Source organism: Tenrec ecaudatus, chromosome 3 (assembly GCF_050624435.1).
Source record: "Tenrec ecaudatus isolate mTenEca1 chromosome 3, mTenEca1.hap1, whole genome shotgun sequence".
NCBI classification, from domain to species: domain Eukaryota; kingdom Metazoa; phylum Chordata; class Mammalia; order Afrosoricida; family Tenrecidae; genus Tenrec; species Tenrec ecaudatus.
Genome location: NC_134532.1, coordinates 136,862,918 through 136,881,519, shown reverse-complemented (window position 1 = coordinate 136,881,519; position 18,602 = coordinate 136,862,918). Strand labels below are relative to the sequence as shown.

The 18,602-nt window shown below is 40.0% G+C and overlaps 1 protein-coding gene across 1 annotated transcript in view; it reads right to left on the bottom strand.

The window, feature by feature from the left end:
- MAPK10 (mitogen-activated protein kinase 10) overlaps positions 1-18,602 on the bottom strand; it is a 360,072-nt gene that overhangs the window by 133,919 nt on the left and 207,551 nt on the right. The window contains exon 4 of the mRNA XM_075544072.1: positions 17,279-17,448. Coding sequence (XP_075400187.1) covers positions 17,279-17,448 — 170 coding nt within the window. The remainder of the gene's footprint in view (positions 1-17,278; positions 17,449-18,602) is intronic.

Here is an 18,602-nt window from a genome sequence, read left to right as displayed (position 1 = left end):
TGAAGGACCTTCTGATGAAGATCAAAGGTTGTAGCTTTCAGTGTGGACTAAAACTCAATGTAAAACCAAAGTCTTCACACCTGGACCAATGGGTAATACCCTAATAAATGGAGAAAATCTTGACATGCTCAAGGATTTCATCTTGCTTGGATCAACAATGCACATGAAAGATGCAATCATACTACATGTTGCATTGGTTTATCTGATACACAAGATCTTTTTTAAGTGTTGAAAAACAGCAATGTTACTTTCAGGACTAAGGTATGCCGGACCCAAACAATGGTATTTTCAATTAGTCTCCTACATATGTGAACGTTTGACATTGACTAAAGAATGCCGAAGAAAAATCAATGCATTTGAACTATGGTGTTGGCAAAAAATATTGGAAGTGCCGTGGATTGCCCAAGAACAAACAGATCTGTCTTGTAAGAAGTACATTCAGAGTACTCCTTAGAGACAAGGATGGTAAGACTTCATTGTATATATTTTAGGCATGTTATCAAGAGTGACTACTTTCTTGAGAAAGACACCATGCTTGGAAAAGTAGGGGCAGAGAGAAAATGAAGAAGGCCCTCAAGGAGTGGCTGCAACACTGAGCTCAAATATAAGAACAATTTTCAAGGATGATGACGGGCCAGGCAGTGTTTATTCAATGAGTCTGAACCAACTTGATGGCACCTAACAACAAGTTTGTTCAAGTTTTAATAGTTTCTGCTATCTTTATAATCGAAGTTTTTCTGTTTTATTTGTCATTGCTTTTGCTTTGTATGTTTTGCTATATATGAAATCTAAGATAGGCAAGTCTATACAAACTTTAACTGGAATAACAGTTTCTTAGGGTTTTAGCACATGAGATCCGGGAAATGGGAAGCTAATAATAATGGGTATGAGAAAGAAGAAAATGTTTTCAAATCGACTGTGCTGATTATTGTATTGCTCTTTTTAATAAGATTAAACCATTGGACTGTGTGTTATATGGATTATATGCCAATAAAACTTCAAAACTTCATGCGGGGAAAGAAATTAATATTCCTGGCATCCACACAGAATGTGCATCACTGGTGTTATGCGATGAAAATAATCAGACAGAAACATCACTGATATAATGAACATCAACTGTGGGAATATATTTAGCATTGATATGAGTGTGAGATGTATTGCTGAATTTAGAGGAGATTGACTAAGCTTAATAAAATGATGGAAATAGAAATCTGAATGATGTTCTAGATTCCAGGTAAGGAAAAATAGCTTTATATAAATACATAGAGGCAGGCAAGTGACCAGCATATTTGGGAACAATAACTAATAAGTTATTTAACTAAGAAGTCATTCAAGATATTTGAATTTTATTCTAGAAGTAATTTTATTTCCATAAACTATATGAAGAATGGGTTAGGGAATGGAAGTAACCTGCTGAGCACCCGTGATTAGTTACGGTGAGAGCCTGCCAAGGAAGTGGGAATGGAAGAAGGAGATAATTCAGATCTAGGAAGTGGACTTGATCCTCATAAAAAGAAAGGGCAACTATGACATCTGGTTTCTAGTTTAGGCAACTGAGTGAATATCATCTGTACATAAAAAAATATACGTAGTGGAGAGAAAGTTTGAGTCAAAGAGCAGAAAACTCATACCTAACTCACTGCATTTGAGTTGATGCCAACGCCTAGCAACCCTGTAGGGCAGGGTAGAACTACCCCTGCAGTTTTCTGAGACTGTAGCTCTTTGAAGGTATCAAAAACCCTGTCTCCCTCCTGTAAGATCAGACTAAGCATGTTTAATTTGAAATATCTTGTGGACTAACTTGAAGGAGATACCAATAAGCAATTTAAAATATAGGTGAAGAGCTTTCAAATAACCTGTAACCTGAGGGAAATAAATAAACAGAGGAGGTAGTAGTCATGTGCCATTGAAATCTGAGAGAGAATGATAGACCAATATAGAGAGAATATTTAAAAAATACAAATCAAATGTGATAAGGGTGGGACAAGTCATCAATGAAAAAGACAGAGACTGGTCAGAGAAGTGGGGGCAGGGGGAGGGGAAGCAGGTTGTAACTGCCTTTACCCCAGCCCCACACCACCATCAATAAGCTGAGAATGTTCATCATCCTTGTCCCACATGCATCCTGTTCCCCCAGTTTTCCCCCCATTTGATCCATCTGGCCCCGTTCTTGGTGTTTGTTTTATCTCTCATTTAGGTGTCCATTCTAAATTTGCATCGAGAATTAGTGTCAGTCATTCTGGCTACTTTTGTTCTAGCATCTAATTCAAATTTTCCCTCTAGACTTTGGATTGGATTGTTTCTATCAGTTTGTATATCAAACTATAAGAAACAGCACCCTATGTAGCTAAGCACTTAGGATATTGTCACAAACCAGCTAACAATAAGGTAAAATAATTAATATTGACAATTTACTATACCAAGCACAATACTAATCTATTCCAGTTGCTTTAAAAACTATATAAAAACCCATAGCCATCAAGTCAACTCCAACCCATAATGACGCTTTAGGGTAGTGTAGATCAATGCCATAGGGTTTCCAAATCTCCACAAAAATATAAAAACATCTTTCTCCCAAGGGATGGCTGGTGGGTCAAACCACTGACCTAGTGGTCAGCAGTCAAGCACTTTAACAATTTAACATCTGTATAGTTGGGGATTTCTGCTAGCCCCCTTTTGGGAGCAGGTAACTAAGGCCACACACAGGCAGAGATCCCAGCACCAGCAGTCTGGCTCCAGAGCCTGTAGTCTTAACCACGGTACTATACTACCTCTTCATGCAATTTCCAATAAGAAACAATTTCCGATAATGAAAATTAACATTACCCTGTTGATGTGAAATTTAACATTTAAGAGCTTAACTTTTTCAGGCATTACAAAAAAGTCAAAAATGGAGAGTTGAAAAAGAAGCTGGTGGATTACATAAGTAGGAAGTCCATCGTAAGTAACCTTCTCCATAGCATCCTACTCCATCATGGAGGCAGTGGTTATAGAATTGGAACTGTTTACGAGCTTGGATTTTGATACTACCAGGAAACATTAAAGCCAGACTATCAAGCAGCTGGATAACAAAATAGAAGTAGAGAGGTAAGTCGAGGGACAGATATATATATTCAAGAAGAGAAGTTGGTGGTGTTATGTCCTTGAAGGAGAGAAGATGCTACTGGAAGAGAAGAGATGGTGGATGCCAGGCAGGGGGACAAGGACTGGGCCTGGGCCCAGGGGAAGGGCATGGAAGTAAGAACACGGGTGGGTGGCAGTCTGGGGGTGGGATGAGGGGAGGGCTCCTTATGGAGGAACTGGTTGAGCAGAGACTGCTCTAGATAATAATCTTCAGAAGATGGAAGGGGAATCGACAGCAAACACGCCTGAAGCCATCTGTTTCCTCTGCAAGGTGGGAGGTAAGGCTTTTGTAGGAAATAGGGTGGGGGAGGTCGAACTTGGAACTTGCATAAAAGTAGTATAAAAAAATCATGTCACTATAAGAAACAGAATAGGTTACTAATGAGAGACATAACTAAAAGAACTGCTAAGCAGGAATGAGGGCCCGGCTGAAGATGAAGCTCCCAAAATTGTACTGAAGAACTCAGCATGATGATCTGGCTCCTCCAGCTGGGCTCAGCCTTCCTGCAGCAGCAGGGGAGACAGGCTTTGGAAAGTAAGGACTTGCAGAGGCAAGGAGCTGAGGCAATAGACAGTGTCTAAGAGTTTCTTTGAAATCATCTCTAATGGTTCCAGACTAAAGAGAAAAAACCCCCCAGCTCCCTGGGCCCAAAGAATAGGGAGGCATAAACAACAAGAAGGCATAGGGAGCGGAAGAGAATGGGAAAAGGCTTTCTGAAGATCAGGGCAATGTCAATGTAACAATAATATTGTCTCACAGTTTTCCTCTGCTCTCTGTTTCTTTTTCTTTTCTTAGCTGTTTTAACTCTTTCTGCTGGTGAATTGTTTAGCAATTGAAATTGCCCAGTTCTTTCTGCCCTAGTTACTCTCTGTCTCAGGAGATTCTCTCCTGGGTCACCCAAAAGCTAAAGTCTAGTCATTCAACGCCAGCAACGAGCCTGCGAAGTATGGTTCTGTGTTAGGAAAAGGCAGGTCCTCTGAGTGAAGGTCAAGGTCCCTTCAGGTCAGACCACTGGGTGGTGGAAGGTAGGCGGGGGCAGAAACCCCTATGTGCCCCCTTGCCTTGCCTGTGCCCCCAAGCATAGCGCCCACTCCACAACCATGTTCCTCCAGCTCTGGTGAGCCCAATCACATGTAAGAAATATTTGTTTAGGGCTGTTTTCCCTGGAACGGGAGTATACATTTGATGTGAATAGACATTCTAAAATCTCCAATGAAAGCATTTTTTAAAGATAAAAAAAATTAAGAAGAATAAAGTTGAATAACTGCATGACTGGAGATTGTTAAGTTACATTTCTTTTTAAAAAGTAACCAAGGTAAAACGAAATGACCAGGCTCCCTCCCTGATGGCGAGTTGGAATCACTAGGGTTTCATGCTGAATTGATACGGTTAGGCATGTAAAGTCAAGCTCACTTGACAAAGTCAAATATTCTAAATAAAGGCGAAGCCCACTGCAGGAGAGGCCATGAATCCGGGGGAGACTGATGGCACTGGCACTCAGTCTTCCAAACCACAAGGTGTCTGTCGACATCCTCAGCACCCACAGTCAAATCCATGATCAGGACCACAATGCAGAGATAACAGAGCCGAACTGTGACCCTGCAGAGAAATGGGTCAACTGTCTTCCCTCTGCGCTTTATGAAAAAAAAAAAAACCTCTAAATCTTTATTTTTTTGAAGTCAATTTATGTCTAACACATGTTTCCTATCTTTTTCCCCCCTTTTTTCCCGAAGGCATCCTAGTCTACCGATGGAGTTGCCAGGTCTCTGAGAACAGTCCGTGAGATGATTCCCGGAATCTAGACTTCTTAAACCATCTGTTATTTCGCATGCTTGAATTTAACGGAAGAAATGACTATCCTTTTGCTGAAGAATTTTCGCTTTTCCAGAATGCCATTTGATAGTGCAAGATTAAGTCCTTAACTACTTATTTTAGAGTTTTAGTTTGTTTTTATTATACCCAGAAGAAAGAAAAACACACAGTAAACTCACTGCCATCAAGCCGATGTAAACTCATAGCAACCCTACAGGGCAGCAGAGAACAGCCCTTGTCAGTCTCTGAGACTAAGTCTTTACAGGTGTAGAAAGCCTCCTCTTTCCCAGTTGGAGGGCTGGTGGGTTCACACTGCTGGCCTTACCAACTGCAGCCTGATCCTTCCCCACTCCATCACCCATGCTCCTGCTACACTCAGATCTGGCACACCATGATCTGGATAATTAATAATAATTTTATGCATCTGACATGGACCATAAACTGCTTTTATTTTGGCAAAGGAAAAAGCAAATATCCTACAAGACAGATATTGAAAATGAAATAGAATTGGCATAACTTAAATATTTAACTTTGCAACTCAAGTCAAAATGGGAAAGTCATATTAAATTTACTAATTATCTCTCCTGGTAAGGACATTAGCATTTATCTCAATAAATGATTTAAAGATGAGATTCAATCTTCTCTAAGTGAATAATTTCCTATGAACATTTAAAAGCACAATTTTCCCCTCTACTGGGAAAAATGCTTCTGGGCTACAACCTTCTGCTGGTTTTTACTAAAAGGATGTAAATTAATTACAAATTAACTGAAGAGTGACATAATTCCAAATAAATGTCCATAATAATTTCAAAATCTAATACAATTATGTACTACCAACCCTTTCAACATCAGTTTTCACCTTGATAATTATACATGTGCACATACAAATAAATACATGCTTTATGCTTAAAACACAGAAACGTGTGTGTATGTGTGTTTTACTTTGTTCTACTCCATTGGGTTATTGCCTGGCCAAACCTGTTACCCAATTCTCTTCTACCATCGTGTGTATAATAGTAAAACATTTGCATCTGAATTCTAAGGTCACAGACAGTTGGCTGGATCTGCTTATCCATGCTGAAAATGGACAGCCTAACATATAAAGCTGAATGTAAATAACCTTGGTAATTGAAACCCAAGTTGAAAGGTACTAATGATAAGAGTCAAACACGTATTTCCAAGGTTCTTTTATAAAGTATTAACCCAGGGCCACTGAGTGGAGTCTGATTCCTGGCAACCCTACGTAGGTTTCCAAGACTCTAACTCTGTGTGGAAGCTGAGCACTTCAGCCTCTCCTGAAGCAGCTGGTGGGTTTCAGTTCCAACCAGAAACCATGGCTATCAGCCCGGTGCTAGACCTGATTAGTCTTTGTTAGGTGCAATTGGATTCTAACCACAGTAACCCTATGCGCAACAACACTAAACACGGGGTGAAGGGTGACATCGGACAGTGTAAGACATGACAAAATAATTATTTATATATTATCTAGGGTTAATGGGGGAGGGGGAGCAGAGAGAGAGAGGGAAATGAGGAGCTGATACCAAGGGCTCAAGTAGAAAGCAAATGTTTTGAGAATGATGATGGCAACAAATGTACAAATGTGCTTGACACAATGGATGGATTGTGATAAGCCTTGTACGAGCCCCCAATAAAATGATTTAAAAAAAAACCCAAAACTAAACACTGTGCTACTGTTCCTATCCTCGAGCCCTCCATCGCAGCCGCTGCGTGAATCCATCTTGTTGAAAGCTTTCCTCTTTTTGGCTGCCCTTCAATGTTACCTCTACTCTTATCCCTTGCTGAGTCCTTTAAGATATCGATCCTATTCCTATGTTACCGAGGAGCAATCCTCAATTCCGAAAGACTCAATAGCAAATAAGTGCTCCAAGCAAAATTCAACTTTATGTTGGATACAAATGCATTCACTAATTCAATCTCTAATGTTGGCATCTCAGGGCATCTATAAATGATTTTATAATATTTAAGTATAACCATATTTTATAAAGTTCCGAGAAGTTAATCAAGTTCAATTCTGATTTTAACCATAAGACTGTTTACTCTCTATTTTTTCATGGCATACCCTAAATGGTCAAGTTTCCCTCTCAGGTCTTCATAGATTTGCAGATTGCTAATATTCACCAGCCATTTGGTAAATGTGTGCTTTTAGTTCAAGAGCTAGTGCATTAAAGTGTTGATGGAGTAGCTTAAATTCATCATCAACATGAAAAAAAGCTGCTAAAAGCCTCAGTGAATTAAAAACATAATTTCTTTTTAAAAAATGAGTGCATTAAAAAGAATGGACTTTCAATGAACCATTCCCCACCCCACCCATAACACACAGAGGTTATTATTTGAAGACAATTTCACTGATAGTGATTGCTCTACTAATGAAACTTGATTGGAAATTATTATCAATATTACTTTTGAGAAATTGGACACACTCAGAAAATTTTTAGGTTTGCATTTGTTGGTTTGTTTGATTTAGCTTTTGACAAAAGCTATGGCCAACCCACAGTAGTTTTACCTACTACAATAAAAGAAAACACATAAATATAAGCCCTTCCCCCCAACCCCCAAAAAAACTTTGTCTTCTACATCTCTACTTTATGACACATGAAGAGGCTTTTAGCCAGCTTAGATACTCTGGGGAGTTTTTGACCATTCTGCCTGTAACTTTATAAATATCCTTCTAGACCTTTACCCTAAGGGATATGTTAAATTTCAAAACCCCAAATTCCTTACATGACATATATATGTATATATATATATGACTAAAGAGTGGTATGTGTGTATATCTATCTATAATATGGAAACATTGCATATTGTGTGCTGTTCAGTCAACTCCAACTCACATCAACCCTCTAGAGCAGTGGTTCTCAACCTTCCTAATGCTGAGACCCTTTAATATAGTTCCTCCTGTTGTGGTGACCCCAAACCATAGAATTATTTTCATTGTTACTTCATAACTGTAATTTTTCTCCTGTTAGGAATCATAATGTAAATATCTGATAGGCAGGATTTCTTAGCATTTTAACAAATTAGAACATAATTAGAGCATAGTGATTAATCACAAAACAATATATAATTATATATTGTGACATACTTATTTCTCATGACAAATAAATGAAATTTTGTCTTGAAGCATGGTGTAGCAGGGGTTAACAGTTTTCACACCGGGTACTCATAGGTGGGCGTATCTGCATGCGGGCAGACCCGGCTGGAGACAGATAGAGGAGCGGTGTCTCGGTTCCTAAGACCTTTGGAAATATGTGTTTTCCGATGGTCTTGGGTGACCCCTGTGACAGGGTTGTTTGGCCTCCACAGGGGTCGCAACCCACTGGTGGAGAACTGCTGCTATAGACAGAGGAGAACTTTTGTGTAGGGTTTCCTTTATAAGGCTTCATCATTAGATCTTTTCTCTGGCTGAGTGGCTAGCGAGTTCAACGGCGAACCTTTCTGTTAAAACCAAGGATTAACCATGTGCCCCCCATCAATATTGCTCTGGAAAATTTCATTAGCATAAATTATATTGCCTTGTTTCTAATTATTTAATTTTCTCTGGACCCACTCACTGCTGTCATCTTTGATGCTGACTCACAGTAACCCTATAGAACAGAATTGAATTGCCCCCACATAGCTCCCAAGACTGGAAATCTTGAAGGAACCAGACTGTCTCATCTTTGTCCTCAGGAGTGGCAAGCACTTTAACCACCATGCCTCCAGTGTTCCTTTCCTTGTACATATTTTTTACACCTAAATCCCCACAACCCGATGCTTTTATCCATACTGAATGCATGCTTGGATATAAATATCCTGAAAAACATCACCTAGCAAAATGGGACTGTCATCTCTCAGGAGCTGTGTATAAAAATGGAAGGAACAACACCCAGGCAAGAGCGTGGTTTGCTTCCTATCACTTAAAACGGTCCTGATAGCTCCTTTGAACTAAAGAGCAGACCAACAACAACAGATCTTCTCTATTAAACTTAGTTGTCAACTTTTGTCACCGCTTTGGCTACACAAAGAGCCTTCAAGCAAAATAAAGAAAGAGAGCGCGCAAGAGAGAAAATGAAAAATCGGGCCCAGCTTGGCAAAGAAATTACAGGACAGAAGTGAGGACAGACAGTGAACTGCCTCTGCTGCCCTTCCTCCCTGTGCCCTTCTTGGTTCAGGGGTCAGAAGGAGGGAAAACACTTCGGTTCATGGGTCAGTAGGAGGAACCTTCTTCTGGGGTTTGAAACTCCTTCTGGGGTGATCGGTTCCACTCGTCCGTGAGGACAGTCTGCACAATCTCAGACTGTAAATTCTCACCCTGGAAACTACCGAGGGCTTCGTGGCTCACACTCTGAGATGGAATAATTGTTCCTTATTTCTGTATAAATAGCTAACCATGTATCCTTGTAATTCTTAGAGGAAGGAACCCTTTTTTCTCTTCTTCCAAAAGATTCTTAGAGTAGTATTTACTTAATAATTCTCAGTAGAAACTGTTGTCTAATAAGCCAAGGTAAATGACAAAAAAACAAAACCCAACCCCCAGTCATTATGAAAATGCACTATGATTGAGTCAGTTCTGGTGTAGAGCACAGTAGAACGTCACTACTGGGTTTCCAAAGCTATCAATCTACATGAAGCTTATATTTCACCTCTCTCTCCCTTAGAGCAGCTGGTAACTGAATCGCCAACATTTCAGTTAGCAGTCAAGCTCACCCAAACAAAAGTGAAACCCAGGATGTTGTGTTCCTTCTGACTCATAGCAACCCTATAGGACAGAGAGAGTACAATTGTGGGGTTTTGAGACTATAACTTTTTACAGGATTATAAAACCTCCTTTTTTCTCCTCTGGAGCAGTTGGTTTCAAAATGTTGGCCTTGAGGTTAGCAGTCTAGCTCATGACCCATTAGAACTCCTAGGTGCAGAAAGGCGTGGGGGTGGGGTGGGTGGGGGTGGGAGGGTTTGCATGAGAATAGATCTTTAAGAGAAAAGAAAAATTATATCTACAGACTCTAGCTATAATAAGTAAGAAAAGACATCTCAGTGCCTCAAAAGAATAGGAACTAAGGTGAAACAACCATGTTGCGTTCAGGAAAAGGTCGGCTGATGCCTGGACACACGGTATAGTAGCAAAATAGAGCAAGCATCGGGATATGCTACTTCGTCTTGTTCTTTGATAATCTGGGTGTGGTCTTATTTCTTCGCTTATAGACATAAAGATGTATAACTCTCCTAGGACAAACCAAGGAGTACAGGTTTTCCTTCTCTGTCAGATTTGTTGATAAATATATTCTAAACCTGAGTTAAACTTGTTACTCTAAAGCATTTTATTTATTGAAATCAATTTCAGTTTTGGTAACTATGATTAACTTCAAAGACATATAAGAGGTCCAACATGTCCTGTGAAACACACTACAGAATTGTTGTAGGGACAATTGGATAATTCTTGAGCAAAGTACAACTTTGGATCTTTGGTGGGGAGGGTGTCATTAAAAGTCTATCAACTTCTCTCACTGGCTGTCTTTTTTTCTATGGCAGACATTATGCAAAGATAAATGAAATTCTCTTAATGAGTACTTGCATATATGAACTGAGAATCTTAGGGCAGGTTTCTTGTGAATATTCTACAATTATCCCTCCAAGAAAAGTGACTAGGATTTGCTCTCTTTATCAGCCCCCTTTCCCCCCTCTTATAGAGCAGATAGTGCTTTGTTATTTTATTTCAATTTGAAAGTTTTTCTTTCAGTCATTTTCTAATTCGGGTCTCTACCCTATCAGGTGGTATAAATGCCATCTAGTTGAGAGCAGAAAGAAAATATAAATACATAGTTTAATATTAAAAGAAATCATTTAAATTTTTCTAATATCCAAAATCAAAGAAAGTAGCCACTGAAAACCTTGTGTGTAGCTTTGAAACACTATAAGATACTGAGGGTCCAATGAATGGAAGCAGGACATTGGTGGAGATGAACCAGGGGTGGATGGGCCCCTGGAGAAGGAGGCCAGTGAAAATGCAACTGAGGAGCAATTGCTTTCTTGGAGTGGAGTAAACCATGGTGAGACAGTAGTGTGAAGCCTGTGGGAGCAGAACCTTAGGGATCTTCATTTGCCATTTACTGATGGGACAAACATCCTCAAGGTAAGAAGAAAGAATGACAAGCATCTGCTAATAATCAAAACTTGGAATGTGAAAAGTATGACTCTAGGAAAATTAGAAATCGTCAAAATTGAGGTGGACCAAACTAAGAACAAAGATCTTAGTTATTAATGAACTGAAATGAACTAGTATTGGCCATTTTGACTCAGAAAAGCATATGACTTATGATGTCAGAAAAGACACAATCAAGTGGAATGGCATTGTAATTCATTTTTAAAAAGGGTATTTCTAAAATCAATACTGTCTGTGATCAGATTATATCTGTCTGCTTTCAAGGAAATACAATTGATACAACAGTTATTCAAACTTATGCACCAACCAAGAAAGCTAGTGATGAAGAAATTAAAGAATTCTACTATCATATTCAGTCATAAACCGATCAAATATGCAATTAAGGTACATTGATTACCTACTGACAATTGGAATGCCAAAGCTGGAAACAAAGAGGAAGAAACAGTGGTTGGAAAAATATGATCTTGGTGATAGAACCGAAGCTGGATGTCACATGATAGAATTTTGCAAGGCCAATGACAACACAAACAGTGACCAAATGCATGGACTTCTCCAGCTAGAATACACAGACATCAAATGGACTGTATCGGTGGGAAGAGATGATGGAGAAGTTTGGTACCAGCAGCCAAACCAGGCCAGGAGTTGACTGTAACAGACCACCTATTGTTCCTATGTAAGTTCAGGTTGAAAGGTTGATGTTGTCAAGGACTTTGTCTTGCTTGGATCCACAATCAGTGCTCATAAAAGCAACAGTCAAGGCAATCCAAAGACACATCGCTGTGGAAATCTGTTGCAAAACCTCTTTAATAAAAGTATTAGAATATTAAAGAGAAAGGATGATACTTTGAGGACTAAGGTGTGCCTAACCCAAGAAATGGCATTTCTCTTGCCTCATATATATATGAAAGTTGGATTTTGAATACGGAACAACAAAGAAGAATCGCTGCATTTGAATTATGGTGCTGGTGAAGAATATTGACAGTAGCATGGACTGCTGAAACGACAAACTCATCTGTCTTGGAAGAAGTACTGTGAATGCTTATGGTAGTTAACACTATTTCATGTCAACTTAATAAAAGAATGAAGGGTGGAGTCTACTTGTCAATCAGGTCATAGCCTGATGATCCCTCCTTGTGGGCATGGACTCCTCATGAGGATTCTGGAAACTTCCTCTCTCTTGATTCTGCCATCAGAAGAGGCAGGCCTCTCTTTCTCTCTCTCTCTCTCTCTCTCTCTCTCTCTCTCTCTCTCTCTCTCTCTGTCTGCTTCACATTCCTGTTGTCCTGTTTACAAGCCACATGGAACCACACTGGTGGCAGCCAGTGCCCTGGAAATGCTTCTACTGTCACTGGATCCACAAGTCTTTCCACCCAGAGACCTGTGATCTTCCTGCATTGGGCATCATTGCATGTGCTGTGTGAGTCTGAATAGAAATTCATGGGCTAATATTGGACTTATGGTCTAATATTGAACTTATGAATTTGATCTGGACTGGGATGTTTTAATGATACATAATTACTTCTGTATACCAAGTTCTCTCTTATGCATGTGAGTGTCAATGAATATGTTTCTCTAGTCTGCGCAGCCTAACAGAGTGCCTCTTAGAGACAAGGATGGTGAGGCTTCATCTTACATATTTTGGGCATATTTTCAGGAGAGATGAGTCCCTGGAAAAGGACATCATGGTTAGAAATATAGAGGGGCAAACAAAAATAGCAGGCCTTTAAGGACATGAATTAACACAGAGGCTGCAACAACGGGTTCTAGCATTTGTGAGGATGGTGCAGGGCTAGACAGTGTTTCATTCTGTTGTGCATAGCACTGCTAGGGGTCCGAACAGACGTGGTGACCCCGAACAACAGCAATACTCAGTAGACATAATGATCTTCATCCGTTACACATGACTCAGATATATTTTAACCCCTTAGCAGTTTTGTCACTAATCACCTAAGATAAGACATGTATGTGACTTGGAAGAGAAATGGAAATGTCAGATGGAGCAGGTTACAGAGATCCCTGGATGCTGGTCTGCTTAGAGGAGTTTTATAACAATTCTCTTATTAATGGGAACATTAATATACCCCATATATTGATATTCTGGTGTTGTAATAAATCATCATGGATTTAGACACTTAAACAACACATTTTTATTATCTTCCAGTTCTGCAAGCCTTAAGTTCTGACACAAGTCCCACCAGGTTTTGCAATTCGATGTCAGCAGGCTGTACACCATTCTGACTCTTAAGTAGACTAGGCTTTCAAGCTCGCTTCCAGCAGCCCTTGTAGCTGTGCAATGGAGGCCTCTGCATTCGTGCTGGCTGTCAGTTCATGGGCATCATCTCATTCCTTGTGTCAGACTTGCCTCCTATTTTCAAAGCCAATGTGAGCAAGGTGAAAGCCCCCTCATATTTCAGCTCTCTTCTCCTTCTAGGTCTGCAGCATTTTCCTGAACTTCTCACTTATCTTTCCTATTTCGGGTCCATGAACATAATCCAGGGACATCCTGGCCTCCTTTAACCATCACTGCAAATTCCCGTTTGCTCTGGAAGGTCTTCTTTGGGTCTAGGACCTGGGTATCTTGGGGTGGTTTGGTTCTGTAGTCCATATCATGACACTACTTGTGCCACCAAGAGGAGTCCTGCTTGTCTCATAGCTAATACTTCAAAGATGTATCAAAGTTCAAGAGAAATGACTTGCTTCTTTTTTGTAATTTTCTCTGATTAAAAGTGGATGTTATTTGTATACTGCCCAACAAATGAATAAAGAGAATATTCTAAAGGAGATGTTTAGAACTAATCTATAAACACATGACTTTGTTACTGAAAAGAAAAACATATCTGTTTAAAGTAAAAACTTAAAAATAAAAAAAATTCTTGGTTTAAATATTTCAGATACGAAAAATTTGGCCTCATTTGTTAGTTATATTTAAAAGTCTCTATAAATTGTACAAACTAAGATTGACATGAGAGTCAGTGGAAATTTACTGGCTAAATTTCAAGAAAAGCCTTGGAACATATGTTTAGTGAGGTTTAAGAAAGAGCTGGTATTCACGGTGTGGTGAGTGTATCAGTACAGCACTTGTGCCATTTCCTTTGACCAGCCCATGAAAGTGAACTTACAACCAGTTAGTAAGATGAAGTGAAACCATTTTCAAATCTTATTTTATAGTCTCCACGGAAGGTTTTCAAAATAAATGAACATTATCACATTATGGTCATGAAATTCCCACCAAATGATTGGATGGGATTTCACAAATACGGTGCATGTGGCCCACTAAAGGGACCATGAAGCTGGATAAGAAGGCAAATTCGGTGCATTGAACCCTGGGGTGGGTAACCATGCCCAGAAGTTAGATGGAACCCGAATGTAGGAATTGGTCCGTTTTCTCACCCTGATATAATGAGTCATCCCAGAGGAGAAAAGGAGAAATCTCATTACCATCAAGAAGACCACAGAAGGCTAGAACTCCTCTTTGGACCTCGGATCCCCATCCTGAGAACATTCTAGACCCAGGAAGCAGAGCGAAAGAGAGCTCTCGCACCAGAGACCAGACAAGAAGGTCAGAAACGGCTGCAGAAAACAGTGGAAAAAGAACTAGAAGACCAGCTAGGAGTGATGGCACAGCGGCTTTCTCAAGCCAGTGACCACGCCAAAGCAGCTGCTGTAGGCTCACATGCAGAGAGAGCGAGAGCGAGCGAGCGAGCGAGAGAGAGAGAGAGAGAGAGAGAGAGAGAGAGAGAGAGAGAGAGAGAGAGAGAGAGATCTGAGTGGTGTCTCTGGGTCGTCAGAGCAAACGAGTATTGTAACACACGCCTGATCGGGGCAGAGATGAGCCTAAATGGCTAAGACACCAAGAATCCAAGACTCATGACGGAGAAGAAGCTATCCAGTTAAAAACTATATCCTGAGGTGTTCATGTTACTTCTGAGTTGTTACTGATGCCTAGCTGTTCTTGAATGAACGACTTACCTATAAGTTCAGTTCATGAGTTTTGTGAGACATTGCCATGAACTGCAGACCCCAAAGACCAAAAAGTAAGTACTGAGGCAGGGAGTGTGTGTGTGTGTGTGTGTGTGTGTGTGTGTGTACGCACCTCAAGGGGGGGGCGGCAGGATAGGGGAGTGGGGGAGGCAGGAGGACTTGATGATGCAGTGGTACAAACACTTGACAAAATTAGAAATTTGGATCCTTGGTAACCTCTGCCTGCCTCATAGAAGTCAGCTTTGTCCTGATCCTTATAAAAAATACATTTAATTACTATCATTTTATTTTTGAATCTATATTTTAACATTAGTCCCATCTTCATTTCTGACCTCAAAAGTATATTTTGAAATACATGTAATTGTTAAGATAGAAGTAATGTATATGATATTTGTGGAAATGTCATAAACAAGTTAATAAATGATAGGTAACTATAAGCGAGCTTCAAAAAGCTCAAGGACAAATTCCCCTATCTTTTCATTCTATTTGCCCATGGACAGTTGGAATGCTCTCTGTCTGTGGCTGCGCAGGTCTGTATACATTTAGGGTACATGCTCTGAATTCTTTGTTAGGCATGAACCTTCAAAAGCATGCTTGCACTAATTGTATTAAATCCAACCAATCATACACCCCATCCCAGCATTATAAATTAGAGCTGGATTAAAAAAGTGTAATTTCATCTGTTATTACTTTTTACAAAAGTTTTACACTGCAATCAGATTGTGGTGTGCCGGCATTCCACTGGCCACTAGAAAACGCCATCAAAGAGCAGTTGTCCAGGTGCTCACAATCTTATCATTTTGGAAATAATCAGCAAACTTATTCTGAAAATACCACTTTTTCTAAATAGAGAATGGGATTTCATCATTAACTTTCAATAGGTACAGGAGCATTTGAGATACCATTTCCATCTCTCTTGGGCGCAGGCTGCTTTATCTGCTAGTTACCTTAATACTTGTTCCCTGGTTTCCTGCTGTGAAAACAGACAAGCAACAATTTCCAGATGCACTAGTAACAGCTAAACAGTTTCTGGTACTCTTGGCTTCTTTGTGGCTGTAGAATGGATTTTCTTTTTCTTTTCTGGCATGACTAAGAAACTGTCATGTCACCAGCAGTGCCAGTGGCCCAAGGCTGACTCCTATGACACCAAAATCAGACGTTGCTCTGCTCCGTTTCCTTCTTTGTCAGTTCTGACACCAAAATTCGACCCCGCGGCACTCTCTACTTCTCAACTGGATTCAACAATTCATTTCCATGACCACACAGAACTCAGAAGGTATTCACAATTATGGAGTTTATTAGGGAAGTCAAGAGGTTTCGATTTGGGACCAGAAAAATTGAGGATACAGTTCTCTGGTCAGGACAAGAAAGCCCCTTTCTGGCTCTTAGTCCTTTGGCCTGGCCTCTGCCCTGGTCACAAATGTTACAGAGTTCTTTTAGTGCTGCCAGTCAATGTCCAAGGGCATGCCACTCTATCAAAACCCAAGATCAAAGCTCTAGCTAGTGGGTCAGCAAACATTATCTGGAGGCACCCCATTCCACAATCAAAACACTCAGCTTCACTCCCTCCATGCGAACAGAATCCCACCACTCAGTCTCCTGTGCTGGCTCTTGGTTCTGCAGCTGCTGCTGCAGCTGCTGCTGCTCTGTCACTTCTCTGCTGCCTCTACAGTCTCATCACTTTCTGTCCCTGGGTCAAGCAGAACCTTGGGTCCAAAGAAAGTGCTCCACTCCTGGCTCTTTTTTCTTCTCTCTTGATGGCAGCGGGGGCTCCTTCATTGCTTCTACGAGGATTTAAGCCCAACAGGAGGGCAAACTGACTCATGCATCCATTAGACTTCTAAGTGTTTGTAAGGACAATAAACCCTGTACAAAATCATTCACAACCCAATCATGTAAACCTATCAATATCTTCTCCAACTTCTTTGACCCATTCCCATCATTTCGTGGGACTTTAAAGCACTAGAGATGGAAAAGCCATTTTAAGCAATTCACTGCACCACATAACACATTGCTAGCAAACAGATAATGCATAACAGAGAAAGCTCATGTGTTTCCTTCTTCAGTAGAATATAATTCTTCACATCTAGTGTAAGCCATTTATTTATTTGTCTGTGTGTGCTTATAGCTAGTAAGTGCAGAAACTAAAACACTCACCACCTGTTTGATCTAAAAATGAAGGGAACATCCATTCCACTCACCAGACTATTCCCTGAGCCCCAGACCCGATAGGCTTTAGATTCTGGTAGCGCTTGAGAACTGTGAAGGTTGAATCTCCCACTTCCACACTGTAGAACTGGTTGTCCACTTTGCTTTTGCTCATGTTGTAATGTTTGGCAATATATGACACATCCACTTGTTTATCAAATCCCTGTCAAAAGAAGAACAATAAAATCATGAGCTGGAGTGCTAATGCGATGTAAACAGCTTGTTTTGTAATTATTACTAACATGCACTCAACTAGTATGTTCACTTGACTTTAACATGGAAAATCTATGTATTTGACCATGTAAAATGAGTCGCATTAGTACTGAAGTGTTTTGGATTAGAGTAACTTTCTATTAGAGATAGATAGCCTTTTCTTCAGTATTTTTAAATCATTCATCTATGGAGCAAACATGTATTGAAGAAATACTGGTCCCAGAGACTATAGTAGTATTATAGATATGTACAGATCCAGGTAGATAATTAGATGAGGCATAATTGTCCATTCTGATAGCTATATGAAGAAGAACAAATAATGTATTTACAATTCTTTCTCAATAAAAACAAAAACCAAACAATTTTAGAAATAACAAAATAAAATGTATTTCAATTTTAAAATGAATTTTATAGTGAACAGAATTGAGTTTTGTTTCAGTAATAACAAAAAAATTGCTATGATTGAAAACCTTGAATTAAGTATTGAAATCTTTAAAGTTAACATGGTTATAAAACACCACCTCTTGATTCTCTGAAACTTAAATTTTATATATCATATTGGTTGCATCTTTTCTCAGTAAGAGAAGTTTATCCATCCACCATCATATTTAGAAATTACACATCCTGCCCATTAAATTTAAATCATGATTTACATATATATTCACTGCCATTAGGACAATAACAACTCAGCAGTCCTTTAAGACAGAGTTGAACTGCCCTTTTGGATTTCTGAAACTTAACTCCCATGGACGGGAGTAGAAAGCCTAAATACCTACTGCTCAGGATTGCTACTAAGACAGACATTAGAGATGTTGCGTTTGTTATACTGACGACCTTGCTATCTGCTTGCCCGCAGGTTGGCTATTCTGTTCTCTGAGGATGCAGGGTCAGGTGCTGTCCCGTCAGTTCCCGTGGACAGGAAGAAGCACCACCTGGCCCAGCACCGTCTTCACAAGTATTGATCTGCTTGAGCCCATTGTTGCACCCTGTCGATCTTCTTATTGAGGGTCTTCCTCTGTTTCACTGCTCCTCCAGTTCCCCAGCGCGATGTCCATCTCCAGGGACTGGTCTCTCCTGACAACATGCCCAACGGACATGAGGTAT